This window comes from Diceros bicornis, chromosome 39 (genome assembly GCF_020826845.1).
Source record: "Diceros bicornis minor isolate mBicDic1 chromosome 39, mDicBic1.mat.cur, whole genome shotgun sequence".
NCBI lineage: Eukaryota > Metazoa > Chordata > Mammalia > Perissodactyla > Rhinocerotidae > Diceros > Diceros bicornis.
Genome location: NC_080778.1, coordinates 23798789 through 23825010, shown reverse-complemented (window position 1 = coordinate 23825010; position 26222 = coordinate 23798789). Strand labels below are relative to the sequence as shown.

The following is a 26222-nucleotide window of genomic DNA, read 5'->3' as shown; positions in this document are numbered from 1 at the left end:
TCCCGTGCAAAATTAGGAAGCCCAGAATTAAGAGCAGGGGATAGAGAAGATGCGGTCCTCAGAGTGTCAGAGATTGGAAAAGTAGACAGGAAATTCAAGGGGGAAAGGAAATTCAAGGTCCTGCCATCACTGAAATGGCTTACGATGGAATCCAAGCTGGGTAGAAGGGGTTGATGGAGTCTGAAAAGAGGAAGCGTTTAAGCAACTAAAGATTAGGAGAAAGACAGGCGGGTTCAGGAAGAAGGAGGAAAAATAAAAAGAAGGCTAAGAACGCCACAGTTGGACATATTAGAGGACGTGCATTTTTTAACAATCTAGTAGGAATAGTATAGATGAATTACATATAAGGATAAAAGTACAAGGTTAAATAACAGTATACAGATGGTCTTGGTATATAATAAGCTAACGAAGGAAGGTGCCCCCTTCATAAGGTCCATAACTTTCAAGTGAAGGAAAGTCGATTTATTGATGATGTTTTAAACAATTCTAATTCAATACAACAGAGGGCTCTTCTCTAACTAACATGGCAACACCAATGGCATTCAGATGCACACAGCCAGGTGGAATGTAGCAAAATAAAATGTGTTCTGGACAATCATCTGCCCTGGGTCTCCCGGAGACTGATCATCTCAGGGATGCCAAGATGACAGAGGACTTTAACTCAGTCCCAGGTATGGCCAAGTCTATTTGACTTAGAAACAGAATAGGGATAAAGGCTTTTACAGATAAAAACAAATTTGTAAGTCAAAATATAAAATGTTATCACTACAGATATCGTTACCAAGGATGACAGCTGAGGAAGAGATGGAGAATAAAAAGAAAGTCAGATGCTCAAATCAATGAGTAAAGTAGAAGAGTGTCTTACAGATCAGGAGGAAGCAGGAATAAGAAGGTGAGAGGTAGAATAATGGACGTATTCACTCCTAAAGAGAAGTTGTTGAGAGAGGGAGAAGCAGTGCTTAAGAAATAGCCTCATATCCCTCATATCCCCGCGTGGCAGGGCTCCTGTTCAGCCAGGGCGTCCTCGGGTGCCATCCTGGAAGTTTATGGCTGGCATTCTGATTGTCTGGTGTCCACAGCAGTTGTTAAATACTCAGAATATTCCCATTGGCTGCCAGGTGAGGAAAATGTGGAAATTAAACTCTCTTAATGAGTGTTTTAAGTAAAGCAGGCAATTAAGGGAAAAGCCAACTATCAATTATAAATAAATGTCGTGGAAGAGTGTAGAGAAATATTAAAGACACAGGAGAATTTGTTCACAATAGAAGCCAGTGTAAGAGAAGACTGTGCCTTAACAGCATGAGAGGAAAGAGGAGAGGAGCAGAAACTCACGGTGTGCTTCACAGGCGTCATTTTCGGTTAGGACTGAAGGAAGGAGGCGGGTGACCAGGAGGTAATCTGCCTCTATATACTTGTTAATGAGAATGCTTCCCCACCCTGACCCCTTGGGGAGGGCTGTTCTCACTAAGCACACTCCTGGTCTCTTCTCCATCCCTTCACTCACTCAGCCCCTGTAGAGAGAGACTGATGAATCTGATTTGGAGATCTGGGGAATAACTAGATGTGCGCAGCTCAGCTCACCCCTGCCTCTTGAGAACGGGCCTGTAGAGACGGGGTTCTTTCTGTTCTTCATGCAGGGTTTCCCACTCGGAGGCCACCCTGACCAGGGACCGCTGGTAATTCTGCCTCACTCTGGGGTTCCGTTAACAGTCCCATTAAGCTCTCACTCTAAGCTACCTCCTCCATCCCGGCCCCTGTCAGTAATTGATGCGGCACTGTTGTTTTCTCTCGACCATACTTTCGTTTCATATGTGTTCAGAATCTAGCCAGGAAAGGGAGGACCTTCTCAGAAATTCCCAATATTAGTGACTAAGATAGAAAAAGATGGAGTAGGGAGGGGCCAGCCTGGTGGCGTAGTGGTCAGTTTGTGCACTCTGCTTTCATGGCCCGGGGTTTGCGGGTTCAGGTCCCAGGGCACGGACCTATGCACTGCTCATCAAGCCATGCTGTGGTGGCATTCCATATATTAAAAAAATAGACGAAGATGGGCACAGATGTTAGCTCAGGTCCAATCTTCCTCAGCAAAAAGAGGAAGATTGGCAACAGATGTTAGCTCATGGCCAATCTCCTTCACCAAAAGAAAAAAAAAAAAAGATGGCGTAGGGAGAATTTCTATGTCTTTTGAACTAACTAGTAGCGAACAGAATGGTAATCAATGAGAATGATAATAATAGTTAATAATTATTGAGTGCTTACTCAATAATAAAGTACCACTCTTTTAGGCACTTTATATAGGCTAATTAAATGAAATACTCATGACAACTCTAGAAGGAAGTTACTCTTATCATCTCCATATACATATGAGGAGACACATATCGGCTAAGTAACCTGCCCATGGTGGCACAGCAGCTAAGTGACAAAGCCAGAGTTTGAACCTCAGCAGTCTAACTCCAGAGCATAACTCCATTACGTGCTATCTGTACTGCTTCTCTCTGAGGCACGCTTCCTAGATGAGGGCCCATTATTGAAAATAATAAACCATTTTACCTTTTTTTAATTGAGATATAATGACATCACATTATATTAGTTTCAAGTGTACAACATAATGATTCAATATATGCATATATTGTGAAATGATCACCACAATAAGTCTAGTTAACATCCATCACCACAAAATTTATATATATAATATATATATTTAGGTACAAAATTTATATATATATATCTTTTGTAAACATCCAAGTAATAATGAATATCTTAATATAACTTACTTTGTCCATTTTTGAAGTTAAAAATGAAGACTGTATCATTCACTCCTTTAGTTAGACATATGCAATCTATATGAAAGCCTAGACAAGTCAGTATAGATACAGACAGAGCCCTCCAGCTGTTATAAACTTACAGTACTGGCCTGTGTAATAATATAGTTATAGCAGTGTGTTCTCTCTCTCCACGGCCCTTCACAGCAGACTCACTTGAGAAAACAAGACTGTGGAGACTCATTTCTATTTCTGCTGCCTCACTTCCCAATTGGACTCTTGAGTCCTCTGCAATCAGACTTGTGCCTCAACCAAAAAGTGACCCTGGCAAAAAGTTACCAAACCCCTTCTTCTTTTTTATTTTTTGTGAGGAAGATCAGCCCTGAGCCAACATCTATTGCCAATCTTCCTCCTTTTTTTCTTCCCCAAAGCCCCAGTAGATAGTTGTATGTCATAGTTGCACGTCCTTCTAGTTGCTGTATGTGGGATGCGGCCTCAGCGTGGCCGGAGAAGCGGTGCATTGGTGCACGCCCAGGATCCGAACCCAGGCCGCCAGTAGCGGAGTGCGTGCACTTAACCACTAAGCCACGGGGCCGGCCCAAGCACCAAACCCCTTCTAACTGTTCCTGGACTCTGCAGCCCTGTCTGACTCCACATCTTCAAGCAGCCAACACTGTTGACTACGTCCTTTCTGAACCTCCCTGCTCCCTTGGCTTTTGACAACACTCTCTCCCGGTTGTCCTCCCTCCTCAGGGACAGTCACTTCTCAGGTTTCTTTGCTGCCTGCCCTTTCCTTCACCTACTCCTTACGCATCAGGGTTTCCTGGGATTCTTTGCTGTGCCCTCTTCTAATTTTTCACCCTCCTGCCTACTCTCCATGCTTACCCGCCACTTCTATCTGGACACTTCCCATTCCACCATCTGTCTATTTGGTCTACAGCTCTTTTGAAGAGTAGATATCCATCCAATGGCTACTGGTTATTTGTTTCTGGATGTCTCCCCAGTGCCTCAACAACATGAACTAAGTATCTATTCAGTCTCTCTTCCCTTTCCTAGATACTGAAAAGGCCTTAACAGGTCTCCATGTCTTCAGAATTGCGCTCATCTAATGCATCCTCTGCAGCTGGGTGGGAGGGGGTCTTTCCAAAGCTCAAATCTAATCACGCTGCCTGAAAGTTTTCAAATTTCATTACCAGGAGAATGGAGCATGGTGCACACAGGTGCTCCATGATTTGTGTCTTACCTCTCTCTCCACATTTTTTCTAGCCATTATCATTCCCCTTTACACCAACAGCAAATTCTCTTCTCAGCCAGACTGAACTTCTCAACTATTCTGTGAAAACACAGTGTTATTTCAAGCCTCCTGCTTAGGTGCCCTTCTCCAGTCCTCACCCAGCCCATCTGGGGAAGAACTACGTCTTACAAGCCTCAGCTTAGGAAATGCCTCTTTTATGAAGCCTTTGATGACCATCTGAAGTGAAAGTGACCACTCTCTCCTCTGGGCCCACCTTAACCTGGACAGAACTGGGAACCCCCTAGGGGCAGGGGCCATATCTTATTTATGATTCGCAATGCCTTACACATAGAAGTAAGTTCTTATTAAATGCTTGAATAAATGTCTGAATCTCCAGAAGTGGGTAATGAGGCTAAAAATTATTTTAATTCATTATCACATTAATAACACATTTTACTGGAACGTATGATCTATCTTCATGCAGAAGTCCACTGGCAAAAGCTTATTCACCCAGTTTCTAAAAATAACATTAATTTATTTATTAGATAATATTCCAACTGTAGTTTATAAGTTCTCTCTTTCCAGGTTAGGAAAAAAATAACTTGACAGGCTAGGCTATAACATCCATGAAAGGCAGAAGATATTTTTGTCTGTAGCTTTCCATTTGAAATGATCTGTTTGTGATGTAGGCCTTCATTAAGTCTCCTACCTGAGGAACTCATCCTCTAAACTCTCAAAATTCCAGCACCACATGCACAATCTTCACCAGGGCCAGCCCTGTGGCTGTTAGCTTATTAGCCTAGATGCTGGTTTTGCTAGAACCTCAGTGAATGTTTTTCACTGTGTTAACATTTTAAATCTTTTTATTTATTTATGTTTACAGGGCACAGAAAGCTGCAACCCAATGAGGTCTGGCCAATTGAAAATTCAATCGTAAACAAGTATAAGTATATTCTCTCACTGTACAATATTTGTTAATTTTCCTCTATTATTAAAAAAGGAAGAGTTGGCTAATGTTGACATAATTTACAACAGTATCTTTACATGCTGTATCACCCCCTTCTTCAAGTGTAAAAAGAAGTACAAATCTCCCTCTATGCGCCTCAGAAGAATAAAAACTTTCAGGACTTCTCTTCCAAAAGAAACATTTAAAAAAATTCATTCATAATAAATAATCATTGAAGATTTCCACTCTCTACGAAGTAGTTCTATAAAATCCAGAGACCAGCTGAAGCAGATCCACTGAGCCCCTTTATGTATGAAAAAATAAACTAGATGCTACATTGGACAGGCGTAGATTAAGGAGCTATTAGATTATCCCATTCAATCTTCACAACAATCATGTGCGCTAAATATTTATACTTTGATTTTGTAAATGAAAAAACTAAGGCTCAGAGACACTAACTTGCCCAAGATCAGAAAGTAAATAGTAAAGGCAAAGAGTCAAATTCAAGACTATATGGTTTAAGATTGTACATTTTTCAATACATCATACAGTTTCTGAGCTTTAAAAGAAACTGACCCAGGTACAAGTTCTAGGTCTCTTTCTACCAACATTCCTCTTTTGGATCTTTGCTCAATAACACGTTTTCAGTGGGTTCCCTCTAAAATCATATCCAATTAGGTGCTGTCCACCAGCTCTTAAAGATAATTCTAAAATATTCTTGACTCCCAATAACACTAATAATTGTCACAATAAGTATTTTTTCAAGGTCCTTCCTAGTCAGCATCGTGGTCCTCATATTCATCCTTATTTAATGTTACTCTCTCCAAATGCAGTCACGAATCATCAGTTTTCCATTTTCCATTCCAGTGTCCATAAGAGATATTTAATTTCTATAAACACATCATCAAATTGGACAAACAAACAGCATGATGAAGCAAAACATGTTCACTGTGGATCAAAAAAATCCAGATTCAAATCCTGTTCAGCACTTGTTAGCTCAGAAACTTGGCAAGTTCCTTATATTTATTAAGCCTCTGTTTCCTCATGTAAGAAAGGGTTTTACCATTCACCTTACTAAGATTTTTGAGTACTAAATAAAGAAACATTTGTAAGGATCCTAAAGCAGTATCTGGTCAAGGTAAATACTCAGTAATTAGCAGGTGTTGGTAAGCTTCTTCTTAATAGTATTATCAGGTTTAAAATAGGATATGCAAATTTGTGAACAGTCAGGAACAGTTGGCAGAGGGCACTGGACATAAATGGAGCTAAAACTATAACTTTAAAAAGAATAGTCTTTGCATTTAAATCTTAAACTATTTCTGAGAAAGTAGCATAGTGGTAAGGCTTCCTGTTCTTTTTCTGATATACAAAAAGCACAAAAGTCCCCCTCTCCCATTATTTTTATTTTGACATTGACTATTCTGACCTGATGCTAGCAGACTTTGCTTTTAAGTCATTCCATCTTTGGTTCATATCATCCAGTCGATGCTGAAGCATAGTAGCCTCTTCAGAATTTCCCAAAGCTTTTACCATTTTCTGCCGGTTTCCATCAATGCTTTTAAATATGTCATTGTGGGCATCAATTTCTGCCTGGATGTCCTAAAGAGAAAAAAGCAAAGAGATAATGCAAATGTTAGGTATTAGTGTCAACATTACTTGGGATTTCTATAAGAGCTTTATTTTTTTATATTCCACAGAAAGAGTTTCTATTTTTTTTGTGCCCTGAGGAAGATTCGCCCTGAGCTAACATCCATTGCTAATCTTCCACTTTTTTTGCGTGAAGATTAGCCCTGAGCTAATATCTGTGCCAATCTTCCTCTACTTTATATGTAGGTCGTCGCTGCCACAGCGTGGCTGATGAGTGGTGTAGGTCCATGCCCAGGATCCGAACCTGCAAACCCAGGCTGCCGAGGCAGAGCATGCCGAACTTAACCACTAGGCCATGGGGCCAGCCCCCCGATGAGTTTCTTTTAAACAAATAGTTAATTTCACTTTAAATGATAACAAGTTCAAGTATTTCCAGTTCAAGTATTTCCACAATTCTTACATTGAAAATAACAGTCTTTAGGGGCCGGCCCCGTGGCAAAGCGGTTAAGTGCATGTGCTCCACTGCTGGCGGCCCAGGTTCGGATCCCGGGCGCGCACCAACACACCGCTTGTCAGGCCATGCTGTGGTGGTGTCTCATATAAAGTGGATGAAGATGGGCACAGATGTTAGCCCAGGGCCAGTCTTCCTCAGCAAAAAGAGGAGGATTGGCATGGATGTTAGCTCAGGGCTGATCTTCCTCACCAAAAAAAAAAAAAAAAAGAAAGAAAGAAATGATAGTCTTTAAATCTTCTATACATTGGTTCCCTAGTTCTTAAACATAGAATATTATAATCTAAATTTCATGTATCAGCTAGATATTAGTATTTCAGCCTCAATGAGCAATTTTTGAAATATTATACAACTGTTTCCAAATCATTGAACTTTTGCTTAATACTCAGATTCCTTCTCCCCTTTACACGTGGGCAAAACTTTCCTCAAAAGATGAAGTTTTACAGAGGTCACTAAGATAGTACATAATTTTAATTATCTTTTTACATTTAGACAAAAGTACTAATAGTTCATCCTTTCAATCTAATAAAATTTATTTCTAAAATTTTAAAACAACATTTTCATAAAAATTTTTCTCCTCATTAAGAAATAAAAACTAATGACAAAATATTTTCTCCTGTTAAACAGGAAAATATTTTATTTTTATAAAGTAAATTCGAGTGTAGTTTAAGTAAAATAAGAATTATTATAAATTAATAATAAAAATTGGTTCAGACTTTAAGGAAGCATTTTAGTAATCTGTATCAAAAGCCTTAAAGCTGTTTAAATTTTCTATCCTAGAAGACTGATGTATAAACACATTCATCATACTGGTTTTAAAGTAAAAAAGTGGAAGCTATCATAATATATTAATGGTTATATAATATAAAGTTTAAAAATGGAGAATATAAAACTATATATTATGATGATAATTTTAAAGTAGGTATTTAAATTAGCATACGTATTGGCATATCATTGCACACACATACACATTAAAAACCGGAAGGAATAAATCAAAATAGTGACAAGTCTTATATAAGAGGATTAAAGGTGATTTCTTCTTTATACTTCTCTGAGTTTCCAAGTTTCTACAAAAAACAGGGTTTAGATACATATAGCATATTTTAAATACAGAGTCTTATCAATTTTTTTAAAACTCTCCTATTATAAGATTGTCAACCCAATTATCTATATTAATTTAGCAATCATCTTTTCCTCCTGAATAAAACAGAAGCAATCTAGTTGTAGCTAACTCTAGTGTGACAGCCACTGCCATCCAACAATGGGTGAATTGACAAACAGGATAACAGACACCAGAGGGGGCCATGAAGGCGTGGAGTGAGTCTCCACGGCATTAATTGGTAATGAATATTAAGACAACTTATCACTGAAATTAAACATTTATACTTCAGGTAATGAATCTGAATTAGTAAAAGGAGAGTAAACTCTTCAACACCATAATTTTATTACCCTTCTCATCTTAAGTTTTCCTTTAGAAGGCTTCCTTAAGAAGCCTCACTCTTCTTAAGTTTATCCAATTCTAAATGAGCAAGATAAAAATTTAAATAGAAAGTCTTTAAATATGCAGAATGCTTTCATTCATTTAGAACTCACTCCAGGTAAGCAATGCATGAATTCCATCAAGACCAAGGCTTAGGGGCCAGCATCTAAGGGACTGTTCTTCAAGCATCACAGACCTACACTAACCAGAAGGATCCATGGAAGTGCCTTTTGCACCTCACTACTCCAATCAGCAGGGTAGGAAAGTTAAGGGGCAGAAGTGCTGTATTATAATTTCTGGGATTTGTCATGTCTAACGTGACACTAACAGAGTCAGATTTGAGAAGTGGGAGAGATGGACACAAAGTCTGACGGAGAGCTTCTGCAAGATTCATGCTTCAAATTTGCAAACCCATGGTCTCTGAGGTTATCTGACCCTAATGACAGAGCCAAATCAGGTCCACCTGCAAAGTGCGACCTGGGTACACACAGAATTAGCGTTAAACACTGAACAAAAACTCCAAGATTGTTGACTCTTCTGTATTTCACTAGCATCCCCATCCCAGAGCAGCGCAGAGGGGACACTGCCAGGGGAGCAGGGAACAGAGCCAGATACTGACTCGAGGTTCTCAGATTGGGCAACACTACGCATGGAAGATGGCAATCTCATTATAATCGTGGTTCGGGATACTTCAAGCAGAAATTCTCATTGAAAAAGAAAGAGGAAAGAAAAGTTCTGCTGAAACGTTCTTTGGTGTTATCCCTTGAACTTTATAGTCCTATACTTAAGGATGGAATTGTTCTATTGTTGTGTTCCGAAATGCATTTTAAGACATCTAAAGAGATATATTAAAAGGTCAATGGTTTTTAGCTTATGCTGCATATATGTATGAGAGTTGTCTTTGTCCAGAAGCTCAACAACACGGTGAGCAAGGCATCTCTTCGCTCTCTATTGCCAAGGAGAATCTCGCCACAAATTTCCTGTATAGGTCCCTAAACGTTATTATCAGTGGACCACACCTAAAATCACAAGGCGACTTCAAACCACAACTTCCTGAAGTAGCCCAATCTGTTTGCTTCCTTTCATACTCAAGAAAAGTAGAAAAGTAGAAAGACAAAAGTGCATTAAGATGCATAAATAGTTTTCTAAGTTTCACAAGATCATTCTAGAACATCAGGAAATTTGGATACCAAGAGCATGAAGCAAATTTGGCTCCTCACATCAGATCAGGTGGTACCTTTTCCAACCCAGCCACGATAACGAATGGAATAAAACAGAACTGCATCACTGGCCCCATCAATGATTACAAGTATTTCTCTAAAGTTTTGGTTACGAGTGCTACCAGTGATCATAAATTCATGTTGAAATGTAACTTTCAATATGTGGAAAACCCTCCCGCACATGAGCCTCATCAAAAATGAGAAAGAAATCATCCAGGAAATGATCAAAGAAAAGGAAATCAGCATACATTATCTTGTTTTATTTCGCATTTGGTGGCATATTTATTTGGGCAAATATATCAAGAGCTCCTAACGACAGAAAATCATCTTAATATTTCTTCTGTCTCCTTCACAGTCTCTATTAGACAGAATGAGCTTAAAGTAAAATAGATCCAAACAGACAATAGACAGATAGATAGATAGACAGACAGATAGATGATAGATAGAGAGACAGATGGATAAATTCATGAATAAAAGTATAAATAAGTTTATCTTGATTGACTGGCATATTAGCCACTATAGTGTCAGGGAAAATCAGACAATTAAATAATTGGAAGGGAGTGTAGTAATCATTTTGTTTAATCTGTTCATTTAAAAAATTTAACATCGGGGGGCCGGCCTCGTGGCATAGCAGCTAAGTGTGCGTGCTCCTCGGCTGGCGGCACAGGTTTGGATCCCAGGCGACCACCAACACACCACCTGTCAGGCCATTCTGTGGCGGCATCCCATATAAAGTGGAGGAAGATCGGCACAGATGTTAGCTCAGGGTCAGTCTTCCTCAGCAAAAAGAAGAGGATTAGCATGGATGTTAGCTCAGGGCTGATCTTCCTCAGGAAAAAAAAAAAAATTTAACCTGAAATTTTTAGAAGCTTGCACTGCAAAGCCCTGCCTAACCCTGCATTGGAAATTTAGAATTTCGCGCAGTTAATGAATCGTGCTCCTTTGTAGATCACTGTGCAATGATGCACTAATTTTAAAATCAAGATGCCAGCATGGGAGGCTGTCACACCATGACCTTGATGTAGCATCAAATGCTAAGATAAATTAAAGTTCCATGAAAGAGGGTTTACCCTGACTGCACAGCTGGAAGACTTGCCCCACTAATGCTTACCTCTGTCACCTGAAAGCCTTTCTGAACATTAAACAGCACAAAATAGTTATTGATAATTAGTTATGGGAATGTAATCCATCTAGAAGCACAAAGCAATGCTGTTCCAAGCATTTAACATAAGCCGGTCATGTGCACAGGGGGCCACAGCAAGATATTCAAGCAGCTGAACTAACATTTAAAAACAGAACAGAAGACTGGGGCTGGTCCGGTGGCATAGCGGTTAAGAGCACGCGCTCCACTTTCCCGGGCACAGACCCACGCACCGCTTGTCAAGTCATGCTGCGGCGGCGGCCCGCATAAAGTAGGGGAACGTGGGCATGGATGCTAGCCCAGGGCCAATCTTCCTCAGCAAAAAAGAGGAGGATTGGCAACAGATGTTAGCTCAGGGGTAATCTTCCTCAAAAACAAAAACAAAAACAAAAAAAAACAGAAGAAATATTTTAAGGATTCACTTGAAATGCTTGAAATGTACCTGAAAACAATGGAAGCATAATGTAGAAGGTTAAAAAAAAGCCAAGGGTTAGAATAAAAGGACTACATGGTTTTCTCTAAGGAAAACACCATCCAAAGTGTAAGACGCACTCTTTCATAAGAGCCTTCCAGAAGATTGCTACAAAAGCTCACAGAGGTTCCCTGACCAAGAGTTGGTCTCTTTGCACATAACACCCACTACCCAGGGCAAAATTAACTTCACAAATAAAGGAAAACACTTATTATTTACTAAGATTTAATAATTGATATTTTCATGTTAATTTTGCCCTTAACTGGACATTTATTTAATGATATAACCCAGAGAAATACTACATGCAAATACTTTATAATGTATATCACATACATTTATTTCTTTATCATGCTCTATAATCAAGTAGTGACTATAACTACATAAGCAAAAATGTTTCTTTAGATTATATTGACCAGAACTGTTTGAATCCTCTGATAGGACACAGAGATTTATTTTATTTTTTATTTTTTTTATTATTATTATTATTTGTGTGTGTGTGTGTGTGTGTGAGAGAGAGGAAGATCAGCCCTGAGCTAACATCCATGCTAATCCTCCTCTTTTTGCTAAGGAAGACTGGCTTGGGCTAACATCTATTGCCAATCCTCCTCCTATTTTTCCCCAAAGCCCCAGTAGATAGTTGTATGTCATAGTTGCACATCCTTCTAGTTGCTGTATGTGGGACGTGGCCTCAGCATGGCCGGACAAGTGGTGCGTCAGTGCGCGCCCGGGATCCGAACCCGGGGCCCCCAGTAGCGGAGCACGCGCATTTAACCGCTAAGCCACGGGGCCGGCCCAGGACACAGAGATTTAGACTAGGACCCCGAAGAAGTCTCCAGCAACTGAATTGGTGCTGGAATAGACTCATCCTCTGGGGGCCTTGTTGAGAGAATTTTTGTTTAGTTTTGCCTGGCATATTTACCTAACCCCACATGGCCACAGCAGTGTTTTCACTGAAGGAGGCCTGACCCCTTTCCTGAAGGCGAAGGAATGAGGTTAGCGACAGCTTCCCAACCATGTCCCAGGGCTCAGGCTAAGTCAATAAAGTTAACCATCAGGGGAAAAGAAACCCACCGTTCCTTTCAAAAGTCAAACTGAATTCTGAGACAATTCAGGAGTGATTATCAGGAGCTCAGTAGGATCACTACCAGAGCTTTAGGTTTTGAAAATGAGGAATCATAACTTAAAAAAAAAATAGATGTCACCTAAAAAATAATACAACCACTAAGTAACATCATCAAAGGTCGTTATGTGATATGTAAATATGCTTTGAGACAGTTTGTGAGCTTCTGGGATAGTAATTGCAATTAATTATTCAATTAATTATTCTACTTAACTCTTTGATTTAGTAAGTTATTCAATTAATTATATATAAACTACATCTTCTGTCAACAACTAATTTCACAGATTTTAATCACTGTTTTAATAATTATGGAATCACATTTTGACAGACAATAGAAAGTGGTATTGCCTGGTCTACAGCAGCATTTATAAAGAAAGAAATCAATGCCAATAATGTTCTTTTCCCATTATCTGTGATTGTAAACATGTGTTAGACAAAGTGTAGAAGAAAAGTTAAATTACTAAGTGGAACAAGTTCACAATTACCTGCATTTGCAAGATAATTTGAACAAGCCAACTTGCAATGATAAAGAATCAATAAACAAACTACATTTTATTTTATTTATTTATTTATTTTTATTTATTTTTTCCCTCCAAAGCCCCAGTAGATAAATGTATGTCATAGCTGCACATCCTTCTAGTTGCCGTACGTGGGACGCGGCCTCAGCATGGCCGGAGAAGCAGTGCGTCGGTGCGTGCCCGGGATCCGAACCCGGGCCGCCAGCAGCGGAGCGCGCGCACTTAACCGCTAAGCCACTGGGCTGGCCCCACAAACTACATTTTAAATTCCAACATAGCAAACACTGCTATTAATAAAAATTCCTTTCACAACAAAATAAGTTCCAAATCCTTGACTCTATACCAATTGTTACTAAAACAACAAAATCCTGGTGAATTAAAATATGATGGCTTGCCTTCTGAGGAGCACTTTATAGAAGGAGGTTTGATCTGCATATGAACAAAAGTTTCTTCAGAGCAGTTATTAAATGTTTCATGTTGCCAAACTATTGCCCCACCTTAATTTCCCAAATCAGATGGTACAATTGAAATTGAACAGGTTTGAAAACCCAGTCAAGGATTATTGTATTTTAAATGTTTAAAACTAGAATCCTGGGGCACCCAATTCCTGAACTCCTGACCTGTGTAAAAGCTGTTTCTATTGCCCAGAAAAACTCTCAATTTCTTCCCCCAACATACACCCACCTACACACCTACACACATGCACACACACAAGTACACAATCTCAGGTCTTTCCTTCATCTGAAACTCATCTTCTAAGTCCCAGCTTAAATGTAATTTCTCCAGGAAAGACTTCCCTGCACCCAGACTGGGTTAGGGCTGCCTGTTACCTTACAGCTCCCTCTACTTTTACTAAATCACAAACTTGTAATGAAAAATTTCCTTGTGTAAGGTCTGGATCCTCCCGCTGGGCTATAAATTCAAAGATGAGAGGTCTACGCTGTTCTCCACTCCATCCCTGAACTCAGCCCAATGCCTGGTACATACTATGCACTTCATAAATATTTATCAAATATTGAATAAATGAGTAGACCTTGAAATTGGAAGTTTACTGTGTCTTCCAGGACACATGTGTTTTAAAATTAGGTACTGCAAATTGAGCAGTAAAATATAGCTTCAAATTATAATTTTAAAAATTAGTCATCCTAAAAGAGGTAAACACCACAAAGAAAATCGAGCATTGAGCGGTTTCTCTCTGTATTGTCAACTATGGGAAGCATCTTTCCCAAAGGATTCACCAAGAGAATGGTACTCCTCAGACACACATACACATAATATCCACACACACACCCTTAGAGAACTACCATTATCATGAATCATCTAGAAACAGAACTACATAAATTAATAAAAGGCAACCGTCACTCAAAATGTCACTGAGCTATAACTGTCCATTACTCTATCCTCTGTGACTACTAAATAAATGAAACAGTACACAATGCAAATGGCTCAAGTATGACAGTATCTTAACAGCCACTCTGAAGCCATCAGATAATTCCTTTACGAAGTACTTTCAAGGAGAAAATTAATTCATTACAGTCAGGGTGGCAATAAAACCAACTCATAGGCTGGATTTCAGAGAGGTGTCTCGGTGGACCAGCTTTCTGTGTCAGGTCAACTGGGAGTTTGAACTCTCGGGATAGTCACCCTGGGCACACCGTCACAAGCTCACCCCTCATCACCCTGGTTAGATGATTAGGACCTGCTTACTGGCAGGCACATCTTGCCACGAGGTCATCCTCCCCCGACGAGAAGTCCCAGTCTCAACTTCCTCTTTGGGACCACTCTGGGGGACACATGGTTCCCGCCAATTGGGGTTTCCTGATCCTTGGTGAGCTGTCACCTTGAGGGAACAGTAGACAGTGCTTCCTGCCTCCTGGATCCCCAGGGACTCCCAACATTGCCTTTTCTGGCTCGAGGAGATTAGGAATGAGTACCAAGAGCAACTGCCATCCTGCCTATGCTGGAAAAGCCCAATCCTGGCATCACACATTTTGGGACTAGACAACCAAATTACAGATCTCAATCATGGCCATTCATATACAAACAGATACCCAATATAAATCACAAAAGCACTGGATTTCTCTAACATTCAAAAATATCAACCAGAGGGGCCAGCCCGGTGGCGCAAGCGGTTAGGTGCGCACGTTCCGCTGCGGCGGCCCGGGGTTCGCCGGTTCGGATCCCGGGTGCGCATCGACGCACTGCTTCTTAAGCCATGCTGTGGCGGCGTCCCATATAAAGTAGAGGAAGATGGGCATGGATGTTAGCCCAGGGCCAGTCTTCCTCAGCAAAAAGAGGAGGATTGGCATTGGATGTTAGCTCAGGGCTGGTCCTCCTCACAAAAAAAAAAAAATCAACCAGAAGACCCCGTTCCAATTGACCTCAGGAACAAACTGCTGTCTTGAAGTTGGCTGAAGGTCTGCAGCCATCTGGGCATTTCAGTTACCTGACCAGTCTACAGTTTTCCAGATTAACCATCAGTGGAAGACCCACCACTCTCCCAACTTTAGACCTTAGTTTTCTTAAAGCCTGAAATGGCTTCAGGAACACAGCAAAATTGCCTTTTGGCTGTGATAACCTAAACATCAGACTGAACAATTACAACTACTGATGTGAAGAGAAAAGCGTCACATCACTAGGGTTAGTATTCTCTCTAGAAGCAGCTCACTGATACTGAGGAAGAGACAGGACGAAGGGAACTGAGAGTAAAGGGACTATGGAAAGACTGTGAGGTAGCTTCTGAAGGCATCACGTGGCTTCTGCATCACAGGAGCAGGCCTGGGTCTAAAAGTGGTATTATCACTTTCAGAGTGGGGGAAGGTAGGGAGTTGTATTCAAGAGGTGTGAGGTGGTGGTCTCTTTCCATAATACCAGTTTTCCTGGCAATGAGTCAACGGCTAAATATATGAGACAGCTTGTGTGAACATACACAAAGGATTTTTTTTAATACTTGAGTTGGAGAAAAATACATTTGTGTATGACAACTTCCTATGAATGAAATATGGCAAAGAGTAACTTTCATGTAGATTTTTATAAAGGCGTCTAACACAAAAATAAATATATATGGAGAACTTCAGGCTATGAACTGCTGCAGGATAGTTTCTTTGAATTTGCCCTCCGTCTCAAAAAATAAAAAAAAAATTCCAAATCAAGCCTTTGACAGGAATAAGCCAGTAGACTTTTTTGACTGTCAATTCAACTACTAAAATAAGAAATATGCAGATACTAAGGTTTGGGAGTTTACAGAGGAAACGTACGAATATGATCAGAACTTGTAACTTGGTCAATAAAACGGCCAGAAAGCTGAGGCAGGTTACTAACCTCTGGGATCTGACTAGGCTTTTAAGATTAATAGCAGCAATTACAATACAAAAGTCCAGCTATTGCCCACAATTACCGCCCCTCAGAGGATCTAAGGAATGAATTATTCATGTAACATATGCCCTATACCTTTTGAGGAAGAAACAGACAAATCTATACAAACCAAGCTAACAGACCTCTTTATGGTTCTAAAGTTTGTCACCTGCTGTTACCAGCTGCCATAAAGAAGATATGCTCTCCCTCCTCCGCCCCTTTTAAATGGTGAGCAAGTTGATTGAGAAGCATCCGTTACTCTCAGGAATTTAGATGCTTAACAACATATTAAAGCGAGAGGTCAAAGTGCGCCCTGAGTTACAATCCTTACTACTGCACGTGGGGTGCGGGAGAGATGAAGGAGGGGGGCGCATACAACAAGAAGCTAAGTTCTTTCTCCAGACTCTTCTCACTACACTGTTTCTATCATTAGGAGGCAAGCAATGCCTGCGATTGTTTTGGAAAAGCTTTTAAACTTGCAATGACATGGTTTTACGCCTTTTTCCTCTGGCAATAGTAGTTTTGTAAGAAACAGTCCATTATTCCTTTAATGACTCAATACAGTCTTGGCTTATATCCGTACTTGTAATGAATCATAGGGTGTTCATGGTGAAAGCCATCGGGCACATCTTTAATAACTGATAAGTAACTGATTTATGCACATAGTGAGAGTCCTTCACCTCTTTCTTTTTCTCTAAAGAGTGGAAGTTGAAAGAAGATAGATGTTTGGCACCCAAAGGCTAAGGAAGGCAGGAGCCCGTGAGCGGCACATCGAGGTTTTCTGTTTTGTTTAACTATAAATGTAAGGTAGCATTTGGCAGGCTAGAGACTCAGTTCTACAGTGTGCCAAGAACTTTCCTATGGAAAAAAGAACTAAATGCAAAATTAACGATCCCAGCATTAAAGCTCTACAGACCATGCAAGCACTCCACATTTAAATCAGACACACTCAGAAATAAAAAGGAAAGGTTTAAGATCAGAGGTGCTATCGCCACTGTGAGGCATCTTCTGCCGCCTCTCAGAACTGAGTCTTCAGAAAGGAGGGTGGAAAAGGCAGCACTTGGCCACTGCAGGGAGATAAACCTGAGGGGTATGGAAAACAGAACTCGTGCCTGATGAAGTCAGACTTTGGCAGGAAAACCCGGTCTTGTTGGTGTTTTGTTTTGTTTTGTTTTTTTCCAAAATAACTCTCAGTTAAATTACCAGCCAACTTGAGTACAAAGGAGCTCTTCTGATGTGGAATTCTAAAACTGACAGGCATCATGAGAAGCCCTCCTGGCCAAAGGAAAGAATTGCCAATTTGCTCTTTAGTTGAAAAAAAAAAAAATTTTTTTTTAAAGGATATCAAATCAAATACGCCTTAGAAATTATACTAAATAGTCAAAGAGTCAATAGAATATCTGTCATCTAAATGCATAGTTGAAAAACAGACAAGAAAAGGAAGAAGGCAAAAAAGAACATTCGTGAAGTCCACTTTCTGCATACCTTTTCAAATTTTGTCAGCAATTCCCGTAAGCTGAAGTTCAGACCAATCATCGTCCAGTAGCCCTTGAAGCCTACATCTTTCCGGCAAACTTCCTTCAGACAGCAGCGTTTAACTTCTAGAAACCGTGTCTTTTCTGGCTATACTTTAAAATCCTTTGTAAAATCCTTTACAAGCCTTGCCCTTGAGCTATGGTCCATGATCAACAGCAGCAGCTTGCGCTGGGACATTTTAGCCACCCCACCGTGGGTCCGGTTTTTCACGGACTTCGGAGTTCGCGCGGAAAAGACCTGCTTCTATAATTTCTGGAAGCTGCGATCCACGAGGCTGGCATGGTCTCCTTTTTCGCTGGGAAGCACGGGATCCCCTTCTGCTCACCTCACTAATGACCTGCAGCCCACAACTGTTCTCTCCTGGGCCCCAAACTTAGAGTTTGGTCTCAATTACACACAGCCAAAAGAAGCTATATCCTGGAAACTTGCGTGAGAGAAGGCAAAAAAAAAAAAGAAAGAAAGAAAGAAAGAGCCAAGTATTACCAACTTCCTCCATTCAGGGTGGTTTCAGAAAGAAAAAGGAAAAAAATCCTGAGTAAAGAGCCAGTATTCAAAGAGCATGACTTATGCAGAGTGGGAACAGCAAGGAGTGCACTCTTCTCTGAAGAAACACCCAAATGGGGCATGAGGCCACCAGTTTGCACTCTCCCAGACACCGGCAGCCTGCATTGCTATGGTAACCACCAAACTAGTTTCAGTCCATTTCCCTGGGTCAGGCTACGCCTTAGGGATGCTGTCAGTGCCACAGAACTAAGTTATTTAAAAAGTTGTTCTATCTGTCCAGAGAAAAGTGAGAGCAGCAGATCTCACGCCCCCCCCGACCATTTGCAGAGTCAGCTTCGGCAGCTCCTCTCGCTGATCTGACAGTTGTGTGGTAATCCACTTTTCTTTCCAGCCGTTGTCTATTATTTTAATCAGCATCCTCCCTTCCACCACGCCTCACACAGTTTGAAGTGCAGTTCTCTCCCACTTCCTGGAGGCCTCCCCGCCCCACACGGCAGCACAGAATCTCTCCAATTGTCTGGATCCTCAAGGGATCACAGAATCCATACTCCAATTCGGAGCTCCCCCATGAGAATAAAAAGGGCAAGTGTACAAGACAATACAAATCCCCAAACAAAATATGTGTGATCAATTGCATTATTTCTAAAAAGGGTTCGACAGTAAAATGATGGGAAAATACTTTTAAAGGAAAGTTCTTTGATCTCACCGATGCCTCTAAAAGTCACTCAGTAAATTTGGGGGAATTTAATTGTTTCTGAAATAAAACTTAATAAGTGAAACTACTCAAAATGTGAGTAAAGACCAGTCACTTTTAAATGCGTCTTCAGTTTTGATGTTAAATTATTACTGGCACTCAGAGAAACATTATCTTCTACAAAGTTTTAGGTGTAATTGCTTTAAAAGAAAAAGTTCAATCTAAATGATATATTCTCTGCACTGCTGTTATGGACATCGTTCCAAGGCTAAAATGTGATTTTGCTTTTGCATTACATAGCTATTTAGTAAACCAACGAAAGTATTACAGATATGTCCATGTGAAACATATTTCTCTAGTTGTGTGCAGAATTTCATCTTAAATATATAATGTTCTTAAAGGTGACACTATCTCACATGGGATGACGTTAATCCTAATATAACTAAGTTTGCTTTTTGCATCAGGGCATAGAGCAAAGGGGGAAAAACCCTGAAATTAGAATATGTACCTCCCAAAAGGCTATTTGAATTACTTAAATATCAAAATTGCTAGCACTCATTTAATCATATGGAGAAAGAGATTCCATTAACAACAGAAAAAACCAAAATCCTATCAGGAAAGAGTATACAATGTGGTTATTTTTTTGGCATGGGGAAGGGATTTGCAAACCATTTTTTTCCCATTCCATTCCCAACTTATTTTCATATCAGTATTTAAATAGCATGTGTTTTACATATGTGGGTCTATACAAAATTTAACAAGCTTTTAAAATATTTTCATCGTTTATTCATAAAAAACCAACATGTCCCCGGGGGCAAAGTGGCTTTATGAGATTTCTAGCAGAATGGGTTTCACCTCAAAGTGCCCAATTCAGATTTATACAGACACTATTAATTTCAAAAACTAATGATTATCCAGAAATTTGTAAGTAAAAGTAATCAGTGCAGTTTGGATCAAAAAAAAAGCATTGGCATCAGCATGAAGACCAAACATCAGAAATGGAGCAAAGAAACATACAGAAACTGACCATGCTGATCCTGTTCTGTAAGGGCTCTGGGGCCACATGCTGAGATCTTTCAGCAGCAACAAATAAACTTTTAACATAAATACAAGACAAAAGGAACCACCAGCACCACCACCACCACCAGCACCACCACCACCAAAAATAAATAAATAAATAAAGGAGAGAGAGAAAAAGAACACTCTTTTCTCAGCTGGGCAAACTTCCAAGTACCACCCAGGGCGCTGGATGACTGTGATCAGAGACATGTGCAGACACGCAAATCCCCCATGCACATATCAGAAGAACGAATTAAATAAAAACTCTGTGGAACAACAGAGAATACCGTGGTCTTTTTCTAAAGTAGAGTCTTATGTTTAAACGGTTCTTATATCAAGACAAGAACAGTATGTTACTATTAGAGCTCCAAATATCTTGTATCCTTAGACAAGGCTAATCGTTATGAGGGAAAAGCAGCAGCATCCTCATATTCGTGAAGCTTTCCCAAAGCAAGGGAAGCTTGATCAGCACGTTAGGTCCCTGTGCCCTAGAAGTGACAAAGACTGGATAAGGAAAGAGAGGAAGAGTATGTTCCTACACGGAATTCTAGAATGGAGTGACCAGAAGTCAGAGCCTCTGTACCCTGCCATTCCTGAAAATTCCTGATACCCATTCTCAGAAGTGACATCCTCGGCTTGGGCAGAAAAAAGAATGCTTAAATAAAGCTCCCTTACTTACAGTTATACAATATTAAAAACTAAGATATTGATGAATCTAGCTATGATGACACTCTCATTAGGAGAAAAAGGGAAATAATGGATCCATATGGACTCACTCACAAAATTTTTTTATCTATCACCTAATTTTAATAACAGGGTAACTGTACTCTCACTAAAATACTGGAAAGCAACCAAAAATATCATTTTTAAAGGATCAAAGACAAATAAATTATTTATACAAAATTCCAAAGATATCCTATAAAATTCAAATAGCTAAATATTTAATATACTATTCAAAAGTGCTGTGCTCCTTGATGACTAAGCGACACATGAGAAGTGAGACTTGTGAGATGTAAATGTGAATTTCTTTTGTAACAGTGAGCACATTTACTTTGCATTTGTTTGATAGCTATAAATAAGAATACTTTCTCAGTTTAAACTCTGTATACAAAATACCATCTTGGTAATATACATTACATCTCCATAGCCATTTCTTTTTTTACCAAGCACATCTTTGATACATTATCTCCTCTAATCCTGTAATCATTAAAACAAAAAATAGAGGCCTCCAGTGAAAGCAATACACCGCCAGAGAGACTTAATAAATTGGATGATGAAATCTGAAGTAGTTGACATTTGCCAGTCTAAACTAGCATGCAAATAAACTGTGCACTAATCCTCAAGAGGTGGAATAAACATAATACCACCAATCCCTGCAACAGATCAACACTGAATATCCTACAATTCTCTAGCGAAATGATCCATGTCTCACACATACACACACAGTTCCACGAGAAAGTGAAGGTGAACAGAACCACAGAGCAGCACAAGAAAACTCAACAACGGAATCAATAAAATCTAAATCTAAATCTTCATAAAAAACACATTCCATTGCCAAAATGAAGGGAGCTAAATGTATATATGGTTTTGGCAAAAAACTTTCAGAGGTTAGGCTAATTAAAAAATTTTCTATGCTTAAAAACTATATTTCATTTAATTTGTTAAAAGATGACTTATTTAGCAATTTCATCAAGGCCATAAGACATTCCTTAGGGTTCAGTCAAATATAAAATGAAAGGAGCAGTCTAAATGCTTTCCTTGAAAACAATTTATATCTTACCCATAGAGTGGGTCTTAAAGTACCCCTACCTTCCCACTAAACACAAAGTTAAAATTTTTAAAAACTATAAAGATAAAGGATGTTTCCTATGCAAAACCTAACAGGTTTCTCTTTATGTTGGTCAATATAAAGAACAAAAAGAAAAGGAAAAAAAGAGTTTCTTGGGAGGCTCTAAAGTGAAGCATATGGAGGTCAATAGGTGATCACAAATCGGTACATCATGCCTTTATTCAAAACGAAGAGCTTCAGGCATGGGTAGAAAAAAATGTACTTGTGAGAAACTCATTCGGACTTAAGGAAAGATCTAGATTATAATGCCCTTGAAAGGTATATATACAATTCTCCTTTTCATAACCCTTCTAACTCAGGGTTTACAATTCGAAAATAAAATAGCTTCAAGACCCTAAATCATGATCTGAGATTTCAATTCATTGTCTACTGCCTCTGTAGTTCTACTGGGGGAGACTACTCAGTACGTTACAGCCTTCTAGTTAACATCAGCCAGCAACCAAGTCTGTCAGCTGGTAGCTATTTAAAGTAATATACAGCCCTAAAGGGCAGAGGTTCAATCTAAAATGGAAGCCTGAGCCCCCTGATGAAAGCAAGGCGGAACTCTCCTTTTATCCCAGGAAGTTCAGGCAATATGCCTTATACACCAAAAAATTATTTTTAATGTTCATCTCTTCAATAATGTCATCTATTTTGATCATTACACAGGTGGCAGTTGGGAAATAAAAATTATAATTCATAAGAAAAAGATTCAATACTTTATATACTTCCAAAACCTACAGTCAGAAGATTCTACTAGACATTTTAAAAGGCACAAAGAGGTTTTTCTTCTTAAGGGGAGTGGGTGGATGGGGTAGGGGTTGAGGAAGAGAAATGCCAGCTGATCTGCCTCTGAATTAGCCATCCAGGTGCAGAGGTCAGCCTTCAGCAACCTTCTAAATATTTAATGATTCAGAAAGCACTTTATTAGGTGACTAGAAATAATGCCAAGACAAGTTAATGTTTCAAAACCATATCCTTCCTAAAAAATATGCAGCATCAGTCAAGAGAGAAACCATCTCGGGCGGCCAAGCCTCACAATTCCAGATGTCTACTGACAGCCACAAGCCTGTGGGGTATGCAACCAAACTACACAGGCATTCGAGAAGTTTCTTAAAGATTGCTAAAAGTTTTGTAAAGGCTTTTCCAACTTTCCTCAGCTATCCAGATACAGAAAATTAAAGCCAAAATTAAAATACAAATCTTAATAATAATAACGAACATGTCAAAATAAATCAAAATTGAAGTTTCTGTTTTCACTCACAAGTAAAAAATTGGTACTCTTCCCAGGAGGGCATTGTTCCTATAATCTGGATACGTATTTAAGGAACTGGGTATTGGGGGGAACCCAGAGAAAGTTCAGACTAACCCAGTGAGATCAGCTATGCTTCTGTGTTTAGTACTAAAGACGACGGGCATTTCTGATGATTGCAGGCCAATTCACTCAGAGCTGAGTTATTGCTTCATCTCTGATCCACACTCCTGCCATCTGTCTGCTTAGCATCCCAGTTGAAATTCTCTGCAAAATCACACTCCAAACCTTCTTTAACACCTTAATCATGATTCGCCTCCTCTAATCTCACCAAGGACCAGTTAATACATTTGTCACATGAACCACTTATACTTGCAAATATGGATCCCCCCAAAGTCATAGACCATTATCACCCTTTTTTTCCCTGAGTATCTTTAGTTATATTCACTTTCTGTACCTTTCTCTCACTTCCCTCATATGTTGGTTCTGGGCAATGAGTTCTGTGTTATGACTTTGTTTCTTCCCCAAAAGTTTCCAATAAAGTACTCTACAGACAGTGAACCCAGACAATGTATTATGCAGCTCATAATAAAATCAGTAGGCTGATTACAGGATGAAGAACTCCTATGTTTGGAAGAATTAAGAATTCTAAGAATTAAGAATAAGAATTACGTAATTATAAACCATTACATTTCCTGGAGATTATTAGAAGCAGCAGAGTTGACTTTTAAAAATCTTCCAAATTGGGGGGTGGGGGATAATTTAGCAATATGCATCAAACATTAAAGTGCATATAACCTTTGAATAAGAAATTCTATTTCTAGGAATTTAATTTGCAAATATATCTATAGACATATGTACAAGGATGCTCAGTAAGTCCTGTTTGACATAGCAAAAACAATCTAACTGTCCATCAATAGCTAACTGTGTAAATAAATTGTGGCAGATTCCCACAATGGAATGTTGTGCAGCTAAGAAAAACAGATGGTTTCTATGTGCTAATAAGAAATAATCTATAATATATGTGCATGTATATAGAAAATGTATGTACATGCAAAAAAAGGGGAGATTGAAATAGTTACATATAGATACAATATATGGACTACAGATAATATTTCTGGAAAGATATATAAGAAGATAGCAATGATGGTTACCTCCGAGGGAGACTGGAGATCTGAGTGTTTAGGATGGGACACTTTAAGTATTTTATACTGTGTGAAAATTTTACCACAAGCACATGGTACTTTATCCACATTAAATTAAATGAATAAAAGATGGAAAATTCCCAAGTAAAATACATTTATCTTTCTAGGTAGATATCTATTCAAAAAAATAGTGGCATCATTAGATTTGAAGGTAAATTCCACCAGAGACAATCATTTTTGTCTCTGAAAGTTTCAGAAGTTTTGAGGTGCCAGATGGTCTGACATTCTAGCAAATCAGCCCTCAATAGAAACAAGGCTTCAGCAGCAGTGGGCCGGTCAATGGTAAACTTTTCTAAAAGAAAGGGAGACAAAGCCTTTTTGTTCTCATAAGTTACTGTATAACTAGTAACACCAGCTTTCTTAAATAATAACATTGTGTCTAAATAGGCGTTATATAATCTAAGCTATTCTCTTTCCAAGGAAACCAGTACTCCTATTGTCATCTCATAGCGTGATATTCTGTGGTATAACATTTTTTGGAATGTTTATAAAATCAGTTGATATATACTCAAAAAAGAATATGTATCCTGATTTGTTTAAGGCAATTGAAGCATTGCTTCATCTTTCAAGTTGGGCTAAGTGATCCAACCTAGGATGCTGGCAGAGTGAGAGTGCCAGGGTTTACCAATGGCTAAAGAGATGCTATAAGACAAATGGCAATTCTGTTCATGGATCTAAACCATAGTAGTGAGAAAGAAAATACCATGGATACTGCCCTGCTTGTCATGCCTGCAGAAGGGATGCTCTTTGTGCTACGAAGGTTACTCTAACAAAATACTGAAGGACGTGTACCACACTATAGATTCAACCATCGGCCACGAAGATCAGACACGTTCTTCTTGAGGGCTATCTCAAATGGGAGCAGGAGGTTTAGAATCTCTAGCTCCACATTAAATATTGTCAAACCAAGGAATTTAAAGCACAATTTAAATCTAGAATTTCATCTGGCACGTGTTCTAACTTTAAAATAAAAATATGGGATGATTGTAGTGATAGAGCCTTTAAAAGCACAACACTGAATCTAGTATTTGCATATAAATCTATATATGCAGTGAATCTATATATGCATATGAAATGAGTACTGGCATCAAAACCATAACCTTGGGAGGCTAAATAAATACCCAAGTGATGCAGAAAACCTTTTTGGAACATCACTTCAGAGATGCGTTTATAATTAATGAGAGATCCATAAAATAAAATTGATCTCATTTTTTCAATTATACTGCCACCTTTACCAAAGTTATAACTGCGATCTTGATCACAAAACTTAACTGAATGACTGTGGGTAATGTGCACACTCATATACTCATAAGTCTAAGATCTATCATTAATTAGTAGATTCAAAGCACAATGCACATTATTAAGGATGTTACAAAGACTACATAATATTGAAAAATATGCAACTAATTTAGAAAACTTAAATGCAATCTAAACGTTCCTACAAAATACTTTCAGAAATAATGATATTCTTTGACCCATCCCACCCCATCTTTAGTCCCACTCTCAGAGCCACTGGCTGTTCCTTTTTAGCTGTGGCATATTTTTTCTTAATGCCTCAATTATCTTACAGCCAACACTACACACTCTTACAGAAAAGATTATAGCTCAGAATGACAAGAACTTAAATCATTAGACTATAACTTTCTCATTACAAATTATAAATCAGACCATACTACTACTATGACAATCTGAAAAACAATAGAGAACCTTTTCAATAATATGATAAAGTAATAATTGGTGTTATATATGAATGGGATTACTTATTTGTATTATAACATCCCAGCGCTATTAATCTCTATCTT

The 26222-nt window shown here is 39.0% G+C and overlaps 1 protein-coding gene across 5 annotated transcripts in view; it reads right to left on the bottom strand.

Moving 5' to 3' along the window:
* UTRN (utrophin) overlaps positions 1-26222 on the bottom strand; it is a 509169-nt gene that overhangs the window by 153792 nt on the left and 329155 nt on the right. For all 5 annotated transcript variants that reach the window (XM_058534226.1, XM_058534222.1, XM_058534221.1 and 2 more), the window contains one exon: positions 6366-6538. In XM_058534226.1, the coding sequence (XP_058390209.1) occupies positions 6366-6538 (173 nt within the window). The remainder of the gene's footprint in view (positions 1-6365; positions 6539-26222) is intronic.